The 25,006-nt window shown below is 27.8% G+C and overlaps 2 protein-coding genes across 3 annotated transcripts in view; one reads left to right on the top strand and one right to left on the bottom strand.

Moving 5' to 3' along the window:
* Positions 1 to 525, bottom strand: part of Kua (Plasmanylethanolamine desaturase Kua) — a 17,983-nt gene extending 17,458 nt beyond the window's left edge. Inside the window, exon 1 of the mRNA XM_016059688.5 lies at positions 192 to 525. Within this exon, the coding sequence (XP_015915174.1) occupies positions 192 to 378 (187 nt within the window). The 5' untranslated portion in view covers positions 379 to 525. The remainder of the gene's footprint in view (positions 1 to 191) is intronic.
* LOC107445326 (uncharacterized) lies at positions 429 to 25,006 on the top strand. 2 transcript variants are annotated; one of them, XM_087153611.1, is made up of 11 exons: positions 429 to 738; positions 1,281 to 1,412; positions 4,330 to 4,379; positions 6,912 to 7,455; positions 9,449 to 9,508; positions 10,138 to 10,181; positions 12,644 to 12,727; positions 14,514 to 14,626; positions 16,464 to 16,582; positions 20,684 to 20,823; positions 24,828 to 25,006. In XM_087153611.1, the coding sequence occupies exons 2-11, from the start codon at positions 1,284 to 1,286 to the stop codon at positions 24,949 to 24,951; spliced, it is 1,407 nt and encodes a 468-aa protein (XP_087009737.1). In that variant the 5' UTR covers positions 429 to 738; positions 1,281 to 1,283; the 3' UTR covers positions 24,952 to 25,006. The 2 variants fall into 2 exon arrangements, with proteins under 2 accessions (XP_087009737.1, XP_087009738.1); XM_087153612.1 differs by having other exon boundaries at positions 597 to 742.

The raw sequence follows: 25,006 nt of genomic DNA, 5'->3' as shown, positions 1-25,006 counted from the left end.
CTAATTGAAAGAAAAAAAGATTAAAACAACTGTTGGTAAAAGGGGAAATTTCTGTCAGCAAAAAAACTTTGAATTACCCAGACACAAGTCCAATGATTATGTGAATAGTTAATTTTTAAAATTAAAGCGTAACTAAGATCTAATATTATACCTTGTATAATTCTGTAATATTATTATTAATAATATTATACCTCTGGTATATAAACCAGCAAGTTCCTTAGCGCCAGCATGATTTGGACCCCATCGTGGCTTTGAGAAATCTTCTTGTATAAAATCCTCTTTAATCACATCAGAATTACAATTGGGGTCATCTTCTGGCATAGAATCTTCCAATATTTGCTTTTCAGTTTTTACAGGGGATAATAAACAAGAAGACATTCTCTGTGCGTTAAGTTACTTGAGTGTTACTTATTCATCTATCATCTACAGCTGATTGATTGGTTGATATATATAAAGAGACGCTCCTACTTTACTTTCACTTGAAATATAAGTTTATTTAAGTCATTAGTGATCCTAAGCATGCTCAAGTTTGCTTTCATGCGAGCTATAAGCAAATAGTTGATTATGCATAACTCAAAAACGGACACTAATGTTTTGATTTTCAATGCCCATGCCGTGCAACTAGACATCAGTGCATGTAACGAACTTGTGTCTTTTCGTTTAGTTATTATATAGATTTTTTAATATTATCTATAACAAAAAAGCACTAATTGATTGGATGTTAAGAAAACTGTATTGGTAAGTATGAAGTTTTTTATTCTCAATATATCATTACAAATTGACGTGAGAAAAAAGTGCAAGACTTAAAAAATGGTTATGATCTGTTTAATTTTAGAAAGTAGCGCTCAAACTTTTAGTAAAATTTATAGATTTTTATTTATATTAAAATAATATAGATTTTTATTTATATTAAAATATAACTAAAAATCTATGTTCTTATAAATTTTTATTTATGTGTATATTTTGTAAAATACTTAACAAAAGAAAATTTACTTACCACCTGATAATTGAAAAAAAAAAAAATTATTATCAAGAGTATTAAAAAAAATGTCATCTCTGAGTAAGAAACATATATTCTCTGTTTCTATGTCCTACGTTTATTCATAAAAATATACTTAAAAAATTAGACATTAATAAAAATCTCATGTGCTTATTATGGCAGGTATTTTTAAGCATGAACCAGTGACAGCAATTTTTTAAAAAAAATGGCATTAGAATGATTACACTGACTCAACTGTCACATATTTATATGATTTGTTTACCACATAATTATTTTTTAGGTGATGTCTAATTACAAAGTGGGTGATCTTGCTTCGTTAATGTCTCCGAAGAAGACAACGACTGAAAGCAAACTACAGTCTTTGTTCAATGAGCATTGGAACAAGAGGCAGATTCCAATTGCATTGAAAAATGTATGAATTATTTTATTTGTTTTCTCCTCATACATTTTCTCTTTATAGAGTCATCTAAGAACAAGGAAATTGGGGGAAGTTGGGGAATTTTAACCCTGTAAAGGAAATGTTAGAAAATTTAACAGAAATGCGTAAAAAGTTCTGGGAAAGGAATAAATTTATGTTTATTTCAGGTATCTGGTAAGCCTATATTTTTTCCAAAAAATTTTGTCTAAAGGAGGAACCCTGGTTTTACATTGTCTGTTTCGTATGTTATTTTGCTTCATACATCATTTTCTGATGGTTCGTGAGAATTGCCTGTGTCAATAATATTATATTATCCCAGATTGTTATCCTTTTTTACAAAATTTTGCTTTATACAAACGTTTTTCTATCAAGCCATAGTAATTTTTTCTCTACAAATCTCGCACAGACTTTGCCAGTTTTTCCTTTTTATATAGCTGCCAACTCTACTGGATTAGTCCAGTTTCTGCTGGTCTACTGGTTTAATTAAAATTTTCCTAGTTTTTGTACATTTTAGAAAATTCCCTACAATTGAGTAAATTTCCTAAGAAAATCCTTATTGAAACGGAATTTTTGTTCAGATTATTGATTGCTTGCTTGAATATTTAAATAAGTATTAATAATACATAATGATGTGGACCTCATTTATAAAAAATAGTTCAAAACTTTTTTCTTTTTGCTCAAAAATGTCCCGTTTATTATTATTTAGAACTCCCTTTTTAAATTAATTAAAATAAATATCTGTGATGAACTAAATGCCTATTAAAATTCAAAAATTATGAGTAAACATACTACATAACATTTCAAGTATGTTTAATGTCGATCATAACTGGAAAATATTGCGGTTTTTCTAATTAGGTGACTAAAAAATAATCCCTTAAATTCCCTATGTGTAAAATATTTCTTACATACATTATGTAACAATCATTGTGAAATTTATATTTCTTAAAATCTACTGGATTTTTTCCTATCCTTGTTGGCAGCTATGCTTTTTAAAAAAGGAGAAAATTGTTAATTTGCTTTTTGAAGCTGTTCTGACTTTCTAGCTAGCTGTCTGTGAGAGGAGATTTCTTCCTTGAGTCAAAATCAAAATGGTGGTGAGATGGGTAAAGAGTGGTTAAAGAGAGTATGGGAATTTTAAACTTTATTAATATGTGCATTTCATTTCATAAATGTATACAATGCTTCTAGAAATTTCAATCTTGACTTATAATTTTAAACCAGGGCTGGGGTTTTGAACTTCCCAAACTGGTTTTGGACAGGACACGTGGGTTTTACGGTCTTAAACTGGGTGAAACTGTCCTAAAGTGTCCAAAACCTTGAACTTTGGTAAAAGGTAAAAATTCTATAGGTGTAACCATTGTGCTCAGAATTACATGTATCAATAAATATTTGATATTTTTTATACAGTTTACTATAACTTATTATAAAAAAATAATATATAATAGGAAAAGGTTTATAATTTTGAAGCTCCACAATTCATTGAACAACAAAAGTGAATACCTAATCCTTTAAATATAAATATGCTTTTAATGCTGATAAATAATATTTTTGCATAAGGATAAATATAGTAATATTAAAAAATAATAACTTTTCTTAAAAAAAATACTAAATTTGTTCAAAAACTAACCTTTTATTTTTCACAATATTTTTTTTTAAAAAAATGTTATAATTTCTGCATTATAGGATGATAAAAAAGACATCTATTTAAAAAAAAAATAAATTTAAATATAAATATATTACTTTAAATTGAATAGACAAAAAAACTGAAAATTGTATTAACAGTTTTGAAGGGCATAACATCAGTTTCAGTTACTGACACTGGTGATGTATCACCACTATGCTAAAAGAATTGAACATGAATGAAATAAAAGTATTCTTAAATAGTACTATAGATAAATAAACCTGTTTATGACGAACCAAGCACTTAGTCCTTAATATTTTAACCTGTATGGCAAGGCCACACTTCAGTTATGTGCTATTGAATGAGAGGACCAATTGAACTTGATTACTGATTAATCTTCCTTTGAAGAATTATTCAATATTAATAAAACATTATACTTTTAAAAACAAATATTCTGTAGTATATTTAATTATCAATATGTTATTAGTTCTTTGTTTATTTTACCTCTTAAATATTGTTCAGATAAAATTGTGACATAATTTGAGTAAAAGGGTTTTGGACAAAGGGGTTTTGGACAGGACGGTTTAAATCATGGATTAATCCATTCTGTACTAAACCTTGCCAACCCTGTTTTAAACTAATTACATAACTTATTATGCTTTACATTTCACAAGGAATCATTTTAGTTACTTATCATTTCTTTTATTAATCTCTTAGGTAATAATCATCATTATTTTTTTAGTTAATATCATATCTTATTTTTATATTAAGTATATATTTAAAAAATTCATTTGAAATAAAAGTAATTCAGAATATATTAAAAAAAGAAAGAAACGCTCATCTCTGGGTGAAATTGGGTCATTTTATGATAAGACCCTATTATCCCCAGGGTTAATCTGGTTTTTCATAAAAAGACCCACATGGGCTTTTTTTTTTCTTTCTTTTTTTTTTTAAATAAAAAAACGAGTTGTTGCAAACCCTGGTGGTCATTTCAAAATGGGTAATAGTCAAATGCAACATATAAAATGGAAAAAATTTTGTTTTTCAAAAACATTTTAAATTAAGAACACCAACGAATAATTTTGAAAAGTATGTGTTTCAATTTGTTGCCCAAAATTGCGATGTCTATTCTTCTTCTTTAAAGGGTCTAAACAATTTTTTTTTTTTTTTGCCTTTTCATGAAGCTATTCTTATAAACTTCTATGAACATCTTTTTTAAATTGCTTAAATTTAATTTTTTATTGTTGTCTAAATATCAATATAAGTTTTAAAATAAGTACTTTCTTTTAGGCTAAGAACACTAAAAATCAACAGAAGAGCTCAAAATGTGATATTGAAAGGTATTCTCTACTCTTATTTACAAATATTTATTTTTACTTGGATAACAAAAGTAATTCATTTGTGATTTTAAACATCAGTTGTGTATGAGAAATTTTTTTAAACCCCTTAACTTGTGCGCTTAAGTTAATTCTAACAAGCTAAACAGGCCAAACTGTGCACACTCGAGATAATTCGAGCGGCATTGTATTTTATGAAAAAAATACATCACCGCTCGAATTGTCTTGAGAGTGCACAGTTTGGACTTAAGTATTACACAATTATCTAGCTACATGTGTAATACTTGCAGTGTTGAGCTATGTGCTGCACCTTGCTTCAAAATGTATCACACAAAAGAAAATTTTTAATAATTTTTGAAAAAGAAGTATTATAAAATATTGGTATAATACTGGTATATAAAATACTGGTATTATTATTATTTCTGTTATAAAAGTATAAATAAATATTTTTTTTTTTCTTTGTCGAAATAGCAATTTGAAGCGAAAGATAAAATAAAGTCGTTGTAAATGTAACATTGCAATATTCAGCTCATTTCTGCAATGTAGATTAAAATCCAAAATTAAATAAATATTTTGATTTTTTTTTTTCCAATACAATGTTTTAAAGTGTGTTTTTTTACATTTAAAAAGGAATTTTTTTTTTCCTTCAGAAAAATCTGTCTGTTACTGGGTTAAGTAATTTTTTTTTGCGATTAAATTTTTTTTTTTTCTTACTTATTACTCTTAGTATTTTATCACTGTTTTTCAACTTAGTTTAAATTTTAGTGCAATTTCAATTACTGCAATCCATTCCAAGTCCACGTCAAATTATTGAAACTCTACTGTGTATATATAGACGCACATACATATATCTGCTTTAAAGACATGCATAAAAATATTCAGGAAAAAAAATTTGATTAGTACAGTAGAGAACCAATTATCCGGGATGCTCGGGACCATCGCTATCCCGGATATCTGAATTTCCCGGTTTCCTGAATCGACCAAAAAGTGTCGTTAATCGATGTTTTATCGAACCCGAAGTACAAGGAAAAAGTGTAATGCATAAAGTAAGAGAAAAAAGAAAGGTACTCCTAACTTTAAAAAGAAAAAAAAATGGTAGAAATATAACACTTAAAAGAACAAAAAAATTTGCAAGTTTAGACAAGAAAATCAAGTTTAAAAAACACAAAATTCTCATATTTATTTTTTAAAAATAATTACAATTCCTAAATTAAATAATATAAACAAAACCAATGATTAAATAACGCAATATATTTCATACCTAATTATACGGGGGAAACGATAAAATAAAAGGAAAACTTATTAATCTAAATAAAAACACTTGAAAATTATCGAACCGAAACGATAGTTAAAAAAGGCACTAGCATAAATATTAAAACCCGAAACGAGGCAAGATCAACGGAATTCAAAAAAAGAAAAGAAAAAACCTAATGATAAAATTTATGAATAAAAAGAATTAATTTATTGAGTGCGAAATTAATCGCGAAAAGAAAAAAATCAAACGTAGTGGAATCAGAAAAATAAAACTGCAATCTGCTTCATAAAATAATCCTATGTTTAAAATAATAAACAATTCTCCTTTTATTTTATTTTTTGTTGATAAAAACAAGATTTTTAATTACAGCAGATGTGATTCCACACCAAGAAAAACTTGTAATTGATACCGCACTTCCAAAGAATAAGAATTTATTCAAAACAAAAAGATTTTATTTTTATTAGTCGATGTCAAATAAATATATTTTTCTCTTTTCTTTTTCTGTTCACTGATATGCATGCAATGCATTTTCCCCACCCCCCCCCCCTCGTAAATCAAGCAGAAAACGAAATCAGCCACACCCTTGAGTTTGATTGACGGCCTAAAGGAAAAAATAAAACATTACTCCCTCCCCTGCCTTCAAGGTCACGGAGGAAATGACGTTTCTCTGGGTAAACGGGGAAAAAAATCTTCCCCTTCCTTACATTTTCCTCTACTCAACTTCAAAAATGAGTCCAATTTCCGTTTTTTTCGTTCTAGTTTAAAATGGCGGGAAATTCGAGTAAAATTTTTCCCGGTTTTCTGGTTTCCCGGTTATCTGGATACCGGATAAATGGTTCTCTACTGTAATTGATTCACAAAATATTCAATAAAGAATTAATAAAAGTTTCTTTGAAAATGTAACACAATATTATTCTTTTACTTCTTCCTACACATAAAAAAATCTTTCTTTTTTTTTAAATTCGGTTAAAAATTTTCCTACATACATCTGCTGGCATGTTTTTTTTTTTTTTTTTTTGTATGTGTGTTAGAGAATTATAGGCTGTTTATAATTTTTGTTGTATTTGACGTACTGTCATTTCTAAACAGAATCATTCATATTGTTGATATTTAACTTAATGTTGTTTTAATTGAATATACATAATGATAGAGTGAAAGAGGACGTGCAGAATATCCTGTCATGTTTTTACCATGCGCCCATGTTTTTAACAGTAACTTTAATTTCGATACGATTGCAAATGCAGCTATAATGGTATTTAATTTTTTTTAATGTATTTCAGTAACACTGTTAAGAAGAATAAGAGGAAAAAAGCATCTGATAGTTTGTCATCTGAAGGCCCCCTACAGGAGAAAATGAAGACTGATTTTAACTCTGACTTCTTACCTCTTCCAAGTAAAAAGAAACAGAAGAAAGAAAAGAAACGTAAGCTTAATTTTTCAGAAGATTTGGTTGTAGAAAAAAGCGAGCAGGATGCTGACCATTCCGAAAACGTTAAGTCCTTCATACGATGTGCTAAAAACAAAAGACAAAAGCCTGCTGGGAATAGTGTTGACACAAGTAGTGTCAAACCAGTGAGGGAGAACCTTTTCAATGAGTTTCCTGAAAGTGAGGATACTTCTAATGATCAAATAAAAAAACAGAAATCTAAAAAGAAAAAAAAGATACCCAATCAAAGTGAACCATTATCAATGGATTCTGAAGAAGAAGAAACTAGTCAGGCTGTTGTAAATAAAGTGGATGTAGAAAAAATCAGGCAAGAAAGCATTCAGGATTTGCCATGTACACTATTTGTTGGGAATTTGCCAGTATCTGTTAATAGAAAAGTAAGTTTTTATATTAGGATCTATTTTAATTTCATTATTACCTTTATCTTCAGGTTCAAGAGCAGATTACCAAAGAGTTTTTTTTCTTCTTTCTGTTGCATGATTACAGACTTAATTGTCTAGCTTAACTTTTTTTCCTCTTAATATCTTGTGTGTAATATGTGCAGGGAATTTTTTTTTTCCAGATTTGAGTGGCAACCCTGTAAAATATTAATGGGGACTTTACAAGAGTTCTAATTATTGAGGGTGTTTGTACCACTGCCCCCTCCCTTCGAACACCACCCATAAAAAGTTATTAAATTTTAAGAAAAATATACTAACAACTGTGTAAGGGAAATTGTGCCGCATATTTATCTGTAAGTTGATTGAAGTTATTTTCATGAGAATGTCACGAGACTTAATTTCATTGCCTCTGCAATGTTTTATATAAAAATTTATCATAATTGTACATTGTTAAAATTATCACAACTTGAATTACTGAAAGAGTTTTATGGAAGTTAGGAAAAAGAAATGTTCACAGACTTTAAAGTTTTGAGTTGATACAATTTAATATTGTGTAGTTACTGCCTAACATAATATGAAGCGTCTTTTGAAACTACGCAAATATATATATACAATTATCATTCTATGTTGAAAATGACTTGGCTATGGACATTTTTGCATATTAAAAATTTTTTTGTCATGATGACATATCTACAAACAATGTTTTCAGAAAAATGTATTGAAATCGGCCGGCCATAAAACTGCATGATATAGGCGGGCTACGGAATTTTAAACTTTCAATCAGTCATAACTTCCTTAAGAAGCATCTAGAAACAAAACATTTTTTTATAGTCTTGTCAATAAAACTTTTTTTAAAGGTATAGATAATGATTTAAGAATGAACATTGTTATATTATAATTAGAAAAAGTATTATATTTTATAAAGGCAAGCAACCAATTGCTTCTAAATATAGTCTAAACTTTTAAATGGATTATTTAAATAATCCAAAACTGTTGTAACATTATGTTTATAATGAATGGAGAAAAAAAAGCGTCAAAATTATTTTTTTAACATTCATTGAAAAAAAAAATGAATTTCAAAAAGGAAGTGAAAAAAATCAAAGTTTTTTATTAAAATTCCTTTGTTTAGAACAGCAAGCAAAGTGTTGTCTTCACTATAAATGTTTTTTGTCCTTTACACAATAAATTTCTGAACGCTGCCTAGGAATTTTCAATGTGCCCTGGGGATGGTAGGTAGGTTCTAGTGCGACCCAACCTGAATTTTTGTGAAAAGTTTTAATTTCATATAAATAGTATTTTTAATGGGAGATTAAAAAATAATAAATAATATTCAACAAAAAAATTTGTTGGCAAGACTTAGGACAGAATAGGTTAATCCACAGTTTAAACCCAGTTAATATTTGATTTAAAAGGTTAATTTTAGAGCAAGAAACAGACAAGTTTTTGTTTTATTAAGAACTAGTTATAAATAAAACTAGTTATGCAAAATTTGAAAATTCTTAAAACCTGCATGGAAGTTCTCCTAAAAATGATTTTAATGAAAGTTTTTAAATACTTATATATGTACTTCTTGCATTTTAATAGTTTTATTACATAGTTCTATCCTTAGTTCTTTCTAACAGCACCATAGTTAAAGGAATTGCCTTATAAAGAAAGTTTTGAACATTAAAATCTTATGAGCCACCTTTTATAGATTAGTTACACTATTTTCGTAAATTCAGTCAAATTTTAAAATGACTTCTTATCATAATTTTGGTTTTAAAAAAAAATTAATCCGTTAGGAGCATATACTTTTCCACAAAAAAAAATTTCCTCCAAATCTGTGTTTTATTACTCTATGATTTATAATTGCTCAATTAAAACTTGGGAAATGCTTGTAAGCAACCCCAGCTAGTTATGAAAACAACTGGTATTGTTATGTGGATTTAAAATATCATGTTATTGTTGCACTCTTGTTAAATATAACATTAAACCATTTTAATAATTTTAGATGCTGCATAAATTGTTTACTTCATTTGGTCAAATAAAAAGTGTTCGCATGCGAGGTGCTGTAAGTATACATTATTCTATGTTTATCTCATGAATTATTTTTCCATTCTATATTGCTCTAAAAAAAGATTCTTTCTTTTTTTCTTTTATTTTTTTTATTGTTCATTCAAGCACTTGCAATATAATGTTAATAGTTGTCTGCATTTAGTATTATACATTTATAGCATGTAAAATTTTGACCTTTTATATTTAAAACTAATATGATTTTCTGAGCTTTCTTGTGAAAATTTTGTAATTCAAATCTGGTATATGTTTAGTTATAGTTAAATTCTTTGACAAACCTAGAGATGAAGATTTCATTATGTTTTAACTTCCTAAGCAATTTTAGAAGGTAAAAATATTGAATGAACTTACCCATATCATATGGAGTACTGTTTGTACATTTGTGGTAGTGAAGTCCTTTCTATGTTAACAAGAAATCAAAAACATGTTTTTTTAGCCTGAGAAACTTTCCAACAATATAAATTTCAAATTAACTTTACATTACAATTCTGCTAATATGGTGGCTGTAAATATTTGCTATTTGTAGTTCAATGCTTCTAAGTATAAAGTTTATATACTATTTTATTTATTGAGTTACTCTTTGTTTTAAACGTTTTTCTGAAATATTTTTTTTTATGTTACTTTAAGGTTTCAACTAAAATGGGTATACCGAAAAAAGTTGCTGAAATTAAGTAAGTTTTTTTATTTTTTAAATAATATATGAGAGCTTTAAGGCAATATAGTGATAGAATTATGTGTTCCAGTGATTTTTTTTCCCCTTCAGAGTACTTAAATCCTTGATTTGAATCAATTTACAAACAATTATTGCATGTTGTTTTCAGGGATGAGAATCTTCTGCTGATTTCCATTGTGATTTTTCAAACTTTCCCATTTTAAATTATATATTTTCTTTTAAAAAGTTTGGTTATCACCAATGTAGTATTTTTCCTTGCCTAGCGTAAATTTTTTTTACCGCCAAACACTCATGTAGTTGGTTTCAATAGGCTCAAATTTCCTGCATCTTAAGAAATTTGAGGAATTTAGATCATATCAGATGAGGAATAAGATCATATCAAAAAAAAAATCAAGATTTTACTTTAGTACCTTTAGATTTTAACTTGAGTCAATATTCTTAAAGTTTCAAAATAAGTTTTAGGAAAAGCAATTTAAAAAAACTTGTTATAGTGAAATAATGCATTAAATCCTAATTTCAAAACTAGCTATGCAAACAACATAAGATTATTATTAAGAACATGACATTAATTATGAAAAGATATCTAATTTTTTAGGACAAAATTTAAAAACTATGGGGGGGGAAACTAGTGATGTAACGAATAGTGATGGGGTCGAATACTGAATATTCGGTGGCCGAATACTTACTTTTTAAAAATTTCTGTTTTGTTTGTAATTTTGTAATTAAAGTAATTTTCAAATTTTAAATTGAAAATGAAATAAATATTAACAAAATTGCTTTTTTAATCTTTGTATATTTAAAAAAAATTTAACAACTTGATTTATTTTTTGTAATAATTTAAATATCTTGATGCCAATAACAAGGCAATATGGCTTTTATAAATCTAAATAATTAATAATAGCATATTTTAGTTATAGTTATACTTGTAATTTATATGCTATTTTATTTAAAATATGAACTCATTACTACTGTTAAATGTATTCTTAACTTTCTTTTTTGTCAGAAAAATTATTAAAACCCAGAAAAAGTAAAAAGTTCCCTTTTTAAAAAGTTTCACTTTTGAAATTTTAATTTTGTAATTAAATAATTTTCAAATTTTAAATTAAAAATGAAATAAATATTAACAAATTTGCTTTTTTAAACTTTCTATATTTCAGATAGTATTCACACTTCTATTTAACAAACTATATATACTTGTATTTTAATGTAAAAGATTCCAGTGCTTGTTAAATACATATAATGATAAATTTGCAACAAGGAAACGTTTTTATTTATGTAACATTATTAAATACACTTTTGTTTTATACAACTTAAATTGAGTAAATGTTAGATTTTCTAATAATTAATGCAGTGAAATGTAACTCCGCAATATTCATGATTAAATATATTTAAAAGCACATTTAAAAAAATATCTTTCTTTATTATTATGAATTTATTCAGCCAAATATCTAATAATATTCATATTCAGCCGAATGACTTCAGTATTCGGCTAGGCCGAATATTCGGCAAAAGGGTCGAATACCGAATAGTTGCCGAATATTTGTTACATCCCTAGGGGAAACACAAAAAATATTAAATGATCGATTAAAATTTTTTACAAATTATTAAATGTACCTTAACATGAAACAAATAACTAATCTAAATGTAGCAAAATCTAATTAACTAGAACCAACATAAAGATATTACTAAGTAGATAGAAAATTAAATACTCATAATACAATGAGATTTCACACAACTAGTATGCCACCCTCTTAAATTGAACTGAAAATCTCTCGATCTTTTTATCATGGCTAATATAAGTAAGAGACACCTGGTGTCACAGGTCTCTCGTGTCACGGTTCCTGGATTCGATGCTTGACCCAGGCAAGGTTGACTCACCCTTTCATCCCTTCAGTGGGTCGATAAATGAGTACCAAGTATGCATGGGAACACTGGGGGTTTCCGCGTTCAGCTGATCACCTAACTGGAACATCTGCTCCTGCACCCCAGAACTCAAGGTCCAGAAAACTGAGATGTACACAGTAGGCCTTGGCCCTCGATGGACTGTTGCGCCACTGAGTTTTGTTTAGTATAAGATCATAAAATTTGTAATGCATACTAACGTTCAAATATGAATACCTTCATGTTGTTCACTGTATTACTTTTAAATATTAAGTTAATATAAATTTAAATAATCCATACACATCACAGAACTATTATGTCTGAAGGAACAGAAAAAACACTGTATTCTAAATAAGTGAAATACATAATAAATTACTTATGTTTTCAAACTCTTAGAATCGGCGCCCTTTTTCGAAAAATAACTTCTGTTATTCTGTTATTCTGGAATTCTGCCTAAATAGCTAATTTTTGCTAAATTATTGAAAAATACATGATTGAGTTTATATCATTTGTATTTATTTTATGAATGTGCTGTTTTCTCTGCCATACAAATGATTTATTATATTATTATGAATCCAGGAGTGAATATCACAAAGGTCTGCAGAGCCATACTGGATTTGTTGTTTTTAAGGATAAGGAATCAGCTAAGAATGCTTTATCTTTGTGAGTTTGTATACATTTTAATTTACAAAAATGTTTTTTTTTTTTTTTTATGTTTCCTTGCTTTATTATTTTTGTATTTGCCTATTCGTGAGTGAATATGACTACTTTTTAAAACAAATCCATTTTTTGAAAAAATAATTGATTGGGAAATTCTGTGCTTCTATAGCTGCCTTAGGTAACTCTTGAGTGAATAGTGTTCCATGTCTGCGTAAATTAAACGAATAATATGGAGGAATATCCACTTTTTTTTCCTATCACCTTTATAGTTTATAAAAGCTGTATTAGATTTTTAAAAAAAGGGAAAAAATTATACAAAAGATGATTGAAATACACTGCTTTTTAATATTTTTATTGCTTTTGAAGTTTTATAAAACCTTAAATTATTCTTTTTATGCATCTTTTAATATAACCAGAGATAATTGTGCTTCAGAAAAAATCCGAATTTTTGGATTTATCATTAACCGTGATCCGGAAATCCAAAGTACAGAATTTTAAAGAAATCATCGATCACATTTATGCATAAAAAAATCTTGTATATTTTATTTGAGAATATTAGCACTAAAATTTATGCTTGGCATCTCTTTCATTAGAAAATATTTTTTCTGGTAGAATAATAAATGTGATAAGAGATAAAAGTAAACTTATACATAATTGTTAATTTAAATTATGCTGCATATAATTTATTTAGAATTTCATGTTCATTAAAGAAATTTTCAGGATTTTTGAGTTGGGCTCACAATCACTCCTAACAAAACTAATTATTATCATTAAGTTCAATATTTTAATTGTTCTAATTATTAACATTTGTGCCTAGATAGCCATAAGGAAGTTCAAATTTGTAGGAAATTAAAGTTTACTGATCTGATGTCTTGCATTTTCTTTTTGTATTTATAAATCTATACTAACATGTGTTTTTGGTATAGAGAATAATAATAAAATTATCATTGTAGGCAAGAATTTTAATTAACATGGGGGAAAAGGTTTCCTCTGCTGTTAATACCAGATAAACCATTCTAAGACTAAATTGAAAAAAGACAAATAATAAAAATTTTAATTTACACTCAAAATTTTATTAACTTTCAAAAGTTTAAGAATTAAAAACTGGGTGTTACAGGTGTAACATAATATTCATAATCATTCTTAACAGCTAGATTTTTATATTCACCAAAAAAAAATAATAATGACTAAAACTGTTTAAAAATTGGTTAAGTGTAATTGGCACCAAGACATATTTTATCAAAAATTATAGGAAGTACTCAAATTTTTTTTCCAATTGTCTTTTAAAGTCTAAAAATATGACATTCTTAAATGATAGAAATACCCTTTATTAATTCAATCTAGTTTAGTTCACAAAAACCTTAGCTATTGGTGTGTTAGTAAGTTGTCTAAATTATTACTCAATATTAGCATGTCTACATTAGTCCTTATTTATTGGCTATTAAGCAAGACATAAATCAAATAAAACATATAATAACAATATTCATCAATAACATAATATTTCCTAGTGATTAAAAGAAAGCAATCTGAAAAAGCAGGTTAAGAAATACTTGTCCATCATAAAGACCTTGTTGTGTGATCAATATTCAAGTATGTTGCCGCTGCATATGAAGGAGTAAAATAACCTGCCATAATTTTTTTAAAGATTTTTAACTGTCCTCACATTTGTTGCAAAATAAGCACTAGCTGCATTTTATTCAAATAAGTCTTGTTTTGAGTGTCTTAATTGTTCACTTATTGTATTGTTCTTAATTGTATTTCCTTTTAACTTTAAAAGTTATGTTTTTAGAAATGGAACATTAATTGATGATCATCACATTCTTGTTGATTTTGCGAATCAACCTGGCGAAAAGAAGTTATACAATAATGAATTGTCCGTTTTTCTTGGTAATTTACCATTTGGTAAGTAAAATAAATTTATTTATGTTTCATTTAGTAAATCTGGTCATTATGAATATTTATTTTCTCTTTTGTTATATTTCTAAAATTATTAAGAAAATAGTTGTAATTTTGTTTTTTTATTTTGGTTTTTTCAAAAATGGTAACCACTCAAAGCATAATCTATGGGATATTTAACCATGATATTTCAGCTATACTTAACTATTTCATTTACAATAGCATTATTTAAGTATGTTCAACTGTTTTTCCAGCAATTGAAGCTATTTAAGCTATTGTTAACCCAATATAGCTCACACAAAAGCACAGTAATTGTTGTTTCCTCTTAATATCAAGGTTGGCAAGTTTCTAGCAAGTTGGTTAAAGCCACTGGTAGAAACTGGTTAAAACTGGCATGGCAGAAATTCAGAAAATGACATAAAAGTAAGTACTGATATTGGCATACAATGGATAATTCATAGAAAAAAACAATTAAATGTTAAACAAAGTACAATTTATTTACAAAATTATCACCATTCAAAATCAAATATTACATTGTTTGCACTCTGCAGTAATCTATAACAAAAGACAAGTTCTAATGCAGTTTCTAAACCTAAACAATTTCTCAATTTGCTATGCACGAATGAGAAATTTGAGAAGACTCTCTCAAGTTCAGCAGAACTAGCAGGCATTGTATAAATAATCCATCCCAATAAAAATAATCCATCCACAAAAGATTAAAACTGTTACTGTTATAATAATTGGATTGTTGCCATGCAAATTATGTCTTGAAAAGAAAAAAAAACTATTTGAAAATAGTTCTATTCAGTTATGTTAAGAGTTAAATGATAATAATTACTGAATTTCAGAGTTTAATATAATAAACTAAAATCTAGTATTTATATTTATTATTACATTATATTTTTCTTCATTTTATATAAATATTTGATATACTGCACTCTTTATATTTAATATAAACAAAATAATATATATTTACAAACGATGAATTAAAAAGTTTGTTACAGTTACATGGAGTAAAATTTTTCAGTTTACTTAAACAAAATGTCATTAAGCAATTACCAGAATTAATATAGAAGTTTTTTTAGCTTCTGCCAGTTTTTACCGGTTATAACCAGTTTCTGCCACTGGCATGGCAAAAACCAGTTTCTTCCGGCAAAAAGCCAACCTTGCTTAATATATTACGTATAACATGTACAGGGAATTTTTTCTCTAGATTTGAGTGGCAACCCTGTATTGTGAATAATAATATTTTTAAGAAGATAAAATTAATTGCAATTATTGTGTATAAGATTTTTTCCACTGGAGATGATGTTTCTAAAATGAAAAATATTTTTTTAATTTTCATTTGGTTTAATGACAAATACTTCTTGAAAAATATTTTTTACACTAATGTGTAGAGAAATTATTTTTGATTTACTTTTTTTAGTATTGTGTTTCGCTCTATATACATATATGTATAAAATAGCACATTGGATCGTAATTTAAACGAAATGAAAATTTGTAGAAAATGCCTAGTATTAAATTTTTGTTGCTGTTTCCCGAGACTTAGTTTTTATTTTCTGCCCTTATGTATGTAGTGTGTATATAGATATAATTGTTAATAAACAAATAAAAAAATTCATTATTAAAATTATTTAAAAATGTCACGATTAATAGATCTCCCGAATAAGTGCCTTTTAAATCTTAAGTCTGTTTTTTTTTTTTTTTTTTTTTAATTTTAAGAAAAAAAAGATTAAAAGACCTTATTTCATGTGTCAAATAAGGCTTGAACAAACAGTTTTAGATAAGTTTATCTATTAATTAGAGGAAAAAAATATGACAATGTGTTAATTTTCATTGATAGATGTGGCTGATGAAACAGTCAGGTCAGCTTTTGAAGAATGTGGCGAAATTCAAGCTGTAAGAATTGTTCGAGATAAAAACACTGGTGTTGGCAAAGGGTTTGGCTACATCCAATTCCAGGTATTGAATTACATTTATTGTAGTACTTGCATTTTAAAATGAAGTAACTCATGCTTTATGTTAAAATATTTTTGTACTATGGTTAAAATTATTTGCTGTATTATAGTTCAGTAAAATTGAACTTTTTCTCAGAAAAAATTAGCTCCTAAGATTTTTTTATCGTAGAAAGCAGGGAAAATGCAGGTAATTTTGATTTTTTTTTTCCTTTACAAACTGTGAAAATTCAGGGAATTTTGTTTCTTATTTTTGTCTTTTAAAAAATGGTGACCACTCAACGCGCTATCTATGGGATGTTTAACCATGATATTTCAGCTATACTAAACTATTTCAGTTACAACATACATATTCAGTTACAGCATTAAAGTATGTTCAGCTGTTTTTCGAGAAATTAAAACTAATAAATATAGTTAGCCTAATATAGCTCACATAAGAGCACAGTAATTGTTGTTTCCTCTTAATATATTGTGTATAATATGTATAGGGAAAACACAGGGAATTTTTTCCCCCAGATTTGAGTGGCAACCCTGTTTGAGGGCAAAAACTGATTTTTTTTAGGCATGGTTTCTTTAGATTGGAAAGCTTTCCAAGCCTGATCTGTTGCCTCTTGTACACAAGTAAAATATTTTCATAAATTTTCTGATTAATATTAGCACTCTCTGTTGGTGGGGCAGAAATTTGTAACAAATATAAAATCATTTTTCATCTGTGTCAACAAGAAACCTGGTAAAACTATTGACTTATGTGGCTCTCACCTATAATTCGAGATTGTGAATTTACCTTGTCATTGCATCAAGCCTACCAATTTTTTTTTTTTTAATCTACAGGGATGAGATTCTTCCACGGATTCGCGGATTTCCGCTTTTTTTTCAGATTTTTCCCGCTAATTTCCGCTGAAATTTTTTTTTGCCCAAGTTAAAATGTGTGGCGTAACTATCACTACAAAAGTTTAACATCATTCACTAGTATATAAAGCATGCTAACTTGATTCTATCACGAGGTACCTTTTGATAGATGAAGGTTGGCATGGTCGATAACTCCGCCCCCACATTGGTGACCCGGACGTGATTTGATCACGCAAGTAACGCCCACTTCGCAATCTCTGAACGGTTACGCCTACTTCGATGAATAGTCCACATTGTACAGTTGACTTGCTATTTGTGAATGCATCATTCACCTCCTGCGCTGTTGCTTCTAGGTCTCGTCTCGAACAGTCACACAACGTCTACACTCTCAACGCCTGCATACTCTCGACTGCTAATGGCAACACAGGAGCGACTTCGATTGTGATGTTAATACACCTCTCACATTCAGCACTCAAAAAATCCGGAGACTCTCTCCCGGTCTTTCACAAGTACATCAACTAGTGAGATCTGTTCATCGAATCTTATCCCTGATAAAATTCTGGTGGGGGAGTACTGTGGCGTAACTATCACTACAAAAGTTTAACATCATTCACTAGTATATAAAGCATGCTAACTTGATTCTATCACGAGGTACCTTTTGATAGAATCAAGTTAGCATGCTTTATATACTAGTGAATGATGTTAAACTTTTGTAGTGATAGTTACGCCACAGTACTCCCCCACCAGAATTTTATCAGGGATAAGATTCGATGAACAGTCGCCCCCACAAATGTTTTATGAGGAATTTAATTTTCCGCGAAGGGAAATTGTTGAAGTCCCTTTTCCTCCCTCTGAAGTTTCTCTAAAAATCATTTCCTTGGGATCAAACTGGTTGACCTTTATACAGGGATGAGATTTTTTTTGTCTCTCGAATTTCAGCCTAAATTCAGTCATTGAAATAAAATAATTATATTTATTTACGATTTTCAAAGATAAACAGAAAATTCAATCTACGCCCTAGCTGCTAACCCTTCTGCATTTTTACTTATTTTAGCTATTTTCTCCGATTTCACGAACAGAAAATAAGAATTTCCGTATTTTTTATCCGTCGGCTGGATAGCTCGTATTTTCGTAATTCAGATCTCGATTTTTATTCACGCGATTTTAATATCAATCATCGATTTTCGTATTTACCTGATTTAAAAGTTGCACATTGCGATTCTTATTTACGCTATTTAAATATCGTATATTATGATTCTTATTTACGACATTTAAAAATCCAATATCGTGTTTTGTATTTATGCATTTTTAAAATCTCGATTTTATTATCAAATCTCGATTTTCGTATTTACCTGATTTAAAAGTTGAACGTTGCGATTCTTATTCAGGCGATTTAAATATTGTACAGTGCGATTCTTACTTACGAGATTTAAAAAATCAATACCGCGATTTGTATTTACGAGCTTTTAAAGCCCTATGTAGCAATTCGTATTCACGTGAGCTTAAAATCCAATATCATGATTCGTTTTTGTGGTTGTAATATCGCGTGATTTAAAAATTATGCATCGTGATCAAAAAATTAAAAAATCATGATTTGTATTTTCGCATTTTTTAAATTCGATGTAGAGTTTCATATTTACGTGATTTAAAAGTCTCATATCGGGATTTATATTCACATGGTTACAAGTTTAAAAATCGCACTTTTTTGTCAAATTTTTGTTTATATATATATATACATAGATATATATTTTTTTTCCCTTTTTTCCCCTTTTTTTTCTTTCTTTTTTTTGTTTTTGGGATTTCCTCTTTTAAACTTTCTGACTACTCTCATCCCTGAATCTATGAATTTAACCACAGCAGAAAATCAGTAAAAATTAGCTTTTGAGTCATTGTTACCAAATTATTTTTTCATGGAGAATTGAATGAGACCAATCCTGAGCCAATCTAATAGTTTAGAAGTTATAAGGGTTTCATGTACAAAAAGTACAGTTTTGTAATGGGACACATTTACCCATCTGATATTGTTAACTAAACAAGTGAGGTATTGTTACTTGTGTCATATCAAATCACCATTTTCCTCCAAAAAAAAAGTGGAAGGAGTGTAGGGATGAGTAGGTGTTTTGTTTATAATGATATAACGAAAGCTTCCTGTGAAAAATTACTTTAGATTTATTTAAAGAAACGCCCTTTTCTTTTACTATAAGCGAACTGTGCGCTCATTTTGTTATAATCCGTTGCCTTTCACACGTGTAAAACATTAATTTCATGATTAATATTAGCGCTCTCTATTGAAGAAATTTGTAACAATATAAAATCAGTTTTCATCTGTGCCAAAGAAAAACCAGGTACAACTATTGACTTTTTAAAATTCATTTGGTTCTCACCTACAATTCAAGATTGCGAATTTTGCATCAAATTTATAAAGAAAAATTTTTTTTAATATACAGTATTACAATCATTATTTAGTCAGTTTATTCTGTATTGTTTTAACTAAAGCGGAAAAGTAGTAAAAACTAGCTTTTCTTTGACTTTCAGATATTAGGTCTTTAGAATGTGTGTGGGTTTTTTTATGAGATGACATGTGCAATTTGAAAGTAAAAATAATGCATCATACGCAATTCTTATGTAATCTAAAAGTTTAGGACTGCAAGAGCTGAGTCCATTATCTCTAATGTGTAACATCTTGTAAGAGTTGCAGTAGCCCAATTTCTTACAATATAATAAGATTTATAAGTATTGATAAATTTTTAACATGGAAAATATTTTCCAATAAAAAGAAAAATTCCACTTTCCATGTTGTTGTTTTTTTTTAATTTTTAAAGTTTGATTATTAAATTACAGGGTAGCGACTCCTCAGGGAAACCTGTAAAGTACACGGAATTAAAAATCACCTAAAATACAGAGAATTTTGTTTCTTATTTTTGTCTTTTAAAAAAAGGTAACCACTCAAAGATATTTAAGGACAATATTTCAGCTATACTAAACTATTTCATTTACTCTATGATTATTTGTTTCAGCTGTTCCTTTTATTCTTAAATTTTTTTTCAGCAATTCTAACAAGTATAGTTGGCCCAATACAGCTGATACAAGAGTACAGTGATTCTATTTTTCCTCTTATTATATTGTGTATAATATATACAGGGAATTTTTCCCCTCTGATTTAAGTGGCAGTCCTGAATTAGTTTATTTTAAATGTGAACTTTTTATCCTGTTTGTGAGTTTTCTACTTTTTTAAATAATAATTTATTTCATGTTCCAGAAAATAAAAGCAAAGGAAAAAGCCCTCACTTTAGATGACGTGGAAATAAACAGCAGAAAAATAAGAGTCAAGCCTGTTGACAATAATCCTGGGGGGAAAACAGGACCTAAAAAAACAGTGATGGCTATCAGAAGTAATATGTATGTGATTTTTATTCATTTTTGGCATTATGTACATTTTTGTGGCAATGTGAGAATTTTCTTATTTCGTTGGTTGGTTTTAGGCATTGTCTATAATGTCAGGCTTTCAACTTTTATTTATATATATATATATATATATATATATATATATATATATATATATATATATATATATATATATATATATATATATATATAGATAGATAGATAGATAGATATAGATATGTATATAGATATATATAAAAGAGAGGGGGAAAGTAATTTTTTTTATTTTAACAATAAAGTTTTCTTAAAAAGTTAAATAATTTTTTTTTTCTGATTTCTTAGCTTAAATTATTAAAATGCAGTGGTAGATAATTTTTTTTAAATTATTATTTATTAAAATACTACCTCTAAGAAAAATATTTTCTAAAATTAAGGTGATTCTATAGTAGTTGAATATATGTGAAAGATAAAGATAATTTAAATTAAATTCCTTTCTAAAAATTGTTGGTCTTTCTCTTATAGCATTATCTGGAAAAATAATTTGAAGTTGTGCATTTTTGAAAATAAAATCAATTTATGTATGAGATTTGATATGAAGAAGGCAAAAACCTTTCTAAACATTTAACTGCCTTTTTAAGAGCTGGTTCATTATTCCCAGGGTTGGAGTTTTTGCCAGGACAGTGGCAAAAACTGGTAAAAACCGGCAAAAACCAAATGATCTAAAGCTGATTAAATATTATTACAAAATACTTGAAACAAATTTAAATCAATCATAAGGAATAATAATTTTGATACATTACATGAAAAAATTATTTTTAACATATTAATAATTAATATAATGGTAATAATTTTTAAAAGATTGAAAGTTTGTGATCTTTTCATTTTAGAATCCTAAAATAAATGTTTTTTTACAAATAAATAAATATTATTATTTGTATAATATTATTATTTATTATAAAAAATTATTATTTGTACAATAATTAACTACACATATTGATAGATATTTTATGCTTTAAATTATAGTTATATTAATTTAAAATAAGTTCATTTCACTGGAAAAAAAAGAATAATCACAAATTTTCTAATCAATAATGTTTTAAACTACTAAAATGATATATTATTATATTATCATTTAATTATGGAATAATAATTTTGTTAATTTTTTTGTAATTTATATTTATAGTATATATTTTAATTTTAGGAATAATTTTGTATCAAAAATGTGTTTTTGTCCTCTCATCTTGGAAAATATAGGTTTTTGCCAATTTGCTTGGCAAAAACCTGTTTTTGCCAGGACGGTTTTTACGGGTATTTACCATGGTTTTTTCCACCTGCAGCAAAATCTTGCCAACCCTGATTATTCCAAATCTATGTCTATTAAAATGCTATAACATATGGTTTAAAAATTTTGTAATTCAAAATTTACCTGGAACAAGTTTATCTAAAAATGCAAAACAGCAATTTTTGGTTTAATTGCCACAAATTTATTCATTAATCGTTTCTCTGATTATCCTGAGTTACCTCTGGTATGTATATATATTGCAACTGAGATAGAAGAAGCAAACTAGAAAAAATGTTCCAAGTCTGCATTCCACTCAACGGAAAGCTTTTAAAATCAGTATATGTATTTGCGTAGAAATTTCAAAATTACCAAACAAATGAAAAAAAATCAGTTGAAGGCAGAAAAAAGTTCATAATATCCACTTTCCTCTCGTCTTTTGGTTCACTATATCCACAAAAAGTTATACAGTACAGAACCCGTTATCCGGAAATCAGAAAACCGGAAAACCAAAAATCCGGAACGAAATTCGATAAGTTTTCCCGCCATTTTAAAAAAAAAAAAAATTTCTCGTAAGATTTTAGGATTTTTCTGTCTTTTTTAAAGATATTTACCTTACCATCATTTTGGAAATAATTATTAGTGTATTTACTTCATCGTTTTTTCTTCTTTTTAAGATTATTTCCAATTTTTTTTTTTTTTTAGTTGGGTTTAACAATAAAAAAAAACGGCTTTTTGTAGCGATTCCGAAAACCGGAAAAATCAGTTATCCGGAATACCGATGGTCCCGATCATTCCGGATAATCGGTTCCCTACTGTATTATGTATAGCAAGGCGCAGGAGTGAACACTTCCTTACTATATCTGGGAGTTCACTATTATAGGGTTTGACTGTAGTATATTTTTTAATCAATAATGTTGTTCGTCAGAGTGGCTCTCTTTTATGTCTTCTCTTCAATATTGTGGTAGTGAAAGCCATTCGAGATTCATATCTCTTGGAAACACAAACTCTTTATTTATTCTAATGATCCCTGTGACAAAATTTTTTCGGGCTTTCTGCGACATACCTAATGTTAACAGCATAACAAATGTTACTAATTCAACGGAACAGAAGACAGAACATTAACAGAAACATGAACTTAAAAAGAAAAAAAAAATGCTTTTTAGATCAAGTAAAATAATTTTTTTTTAACATATATGTAATTTTTTTTTTTAAATTCTAATATTATGGGTGATATTCTCGCATTTTGCAGAGGGAAAACACACTGATTATTTCCTTTTTCGTATTTTGTAAATCATCATCACATTAAAAAAAAAATGGTGATATCCATAGCAGGAACTAATTTTTAAAAAAAACGTTGATGACGAAATCTCGCGAGTCTTATGAGGAAAAGGGTTACTAAGTGCGTGTTTTCAATTCGAGAATCGGTTGTTGTTAATAATATTGTATGCAAAAATATCGGATTTTATTTATGTGGAAATCAATAGTAATGGCTGCATAAAAAATATTAGAACCAAAATTTTTGCCGAAAAGACAACCAAATTTTTTACTTTATTATTCTTTATTTTTTATTATTATTAAAGGAGAATAGAAAAATCGCAAGCATTTTTTTTCCACTCCAATGCATGAGAAAGGCATCTTTTGAATATAATTCTAAAGAAAGGATAAAACTTTCGAAAATTTCTGCAGGAAAAATGTCCGCAATTTGATACTTTCCAAAGGAAAAGTCCTGCAAGAACTCGGTAACGTTCTGCAACAATGTCGCCACGGGGCTGGTGTTACTAATATTGGAATGTACCAGCCCTGAGAGAGTTATAGGTGGTTGATATCAAAATAGTGGTAAATGATATCAAAACTAGTTTTTGGTTATACCTATCATTTATAACAGTTTTGCATTTCATTGCCTATCATTTATAACAGTTTTGGTTATACCTATCATTTCATTCAATGTTAATATAATGCTTTTTTAAATTTACTGTTGTGTTTTTGTGGAGAAAATAATAACTTCAGTAAGTCATAAAAAAAATGCCTGGAATTATTAATGGAAAGTCATAGATTTGAGAACCTAAAATTTAACAGATACCCTGTATTTCAAAGTTTTTTACATCACTTTTGAGGTAAAAGCCGTCTGCAAGTACTATTTACATCTTCATAGTTAGTCAGATATGCAGAATTAGTAGAATACAAAATAGCTGTCAGTGCCATGGTTCACTTTTTTCAAGAAGTATTTTAAGATGTAAAATATGTTTTTCTTAAAATTCCATGAGATCTTCTGGTTTGAAACTGTAGGGAAAAAATTGTGTTACAAATAATAAAAAAACTTATTGAACTGTATTATAAATACTAATTTTACATTAAAAAAAAAAGAAAAACAAATGCTGAAAACTTCCAAAAAATGAAAATTGTTGAGTATCCAACATTGCCCGATATGCCAGTTTTTTAAAAAGGCTTGTTATTTTTAATATAATAAACTTATTGTTTTTACTTGTTATTTTTATTATAATAAATATTTTTGAAACTGTTGTTAGGCAAAAAGTTGCCAAGTGTACCATATTATTATAATCCGTTCTAATTTTACATTAAAATAAGTTATATAATTCCAATAGCTTTTTTCATAGCGTTTTAAAATATCTTAATATTTTTAATGCTTAAAAAGGTTGCTCTCTTATAAATACAAACATCTGCATATTAAATTATGCAACTTACTGTACATAAAAATATTTTGAATATTTTCTTTTAGGGCTATGAAACGAACTAAACAAGCTGGTAGTAAGAAATCTGTTAAGAAACTTCTAAAAAAAGGAAAACATGTTCACCAGAAGAAGAAAATAGCTCGTTTGTTTGGTGAAAAATTTGTAAAATGATTAACTACCTCGATTGAAATCAACATTTTGTACAATTAAACATTTTTTCAAATGA

The sequence above is a fragment of the Parasteatoda tepidariorum genome, chromosome 10 (assembly GCF_982258835.1).
Source record: "Parasteatoda tepidariorum strain Cologne lab strain chromosome 10, Ptep-v5.0, whole genome shotgun sequence".
In the NCBI taxonomy this organism is placed as follows: domain Eukaryota; kingdom Metazoa; phylum Arthropoda; class Arachnida; order Araneae; family Theridiidae; genus Parasteatoda; species Parasteatoda tepidariorum.
The sequence above is the reverse complement of the archived record's forward strand: the minus strand, read 5'-3'. Positions and strand labels throughout refer to the sequence as shown.

What these genes read in the sequence shown, in the direction of transcription:
- LOC107445326 (XM_087153611.1), top strand. Translation starts at nt 1,284, where the DNA reads ATGTCTAATTACAAAGTGGGTGATCTTGCTTCGTTAATGTCTCCGAAG. An exon ending in AAAAAAGTTGCTGAAATTAA is followed by an intron (nt 10,182 to 12,643) that starts GTAAGTTTTTTT and finishes TTATGAATCCAG; the next exon opens with GAGTGAATATCACAAAGGTC. An exon ending in GCTAAGAATGCTTTATCTTT is followed by an intron (nt 12,728 to 14,513) that starts GTGAGTTTGTAT and finishes TTATGTTTTTAG; the next exon opens with AAATGGAACATTAATTGATG.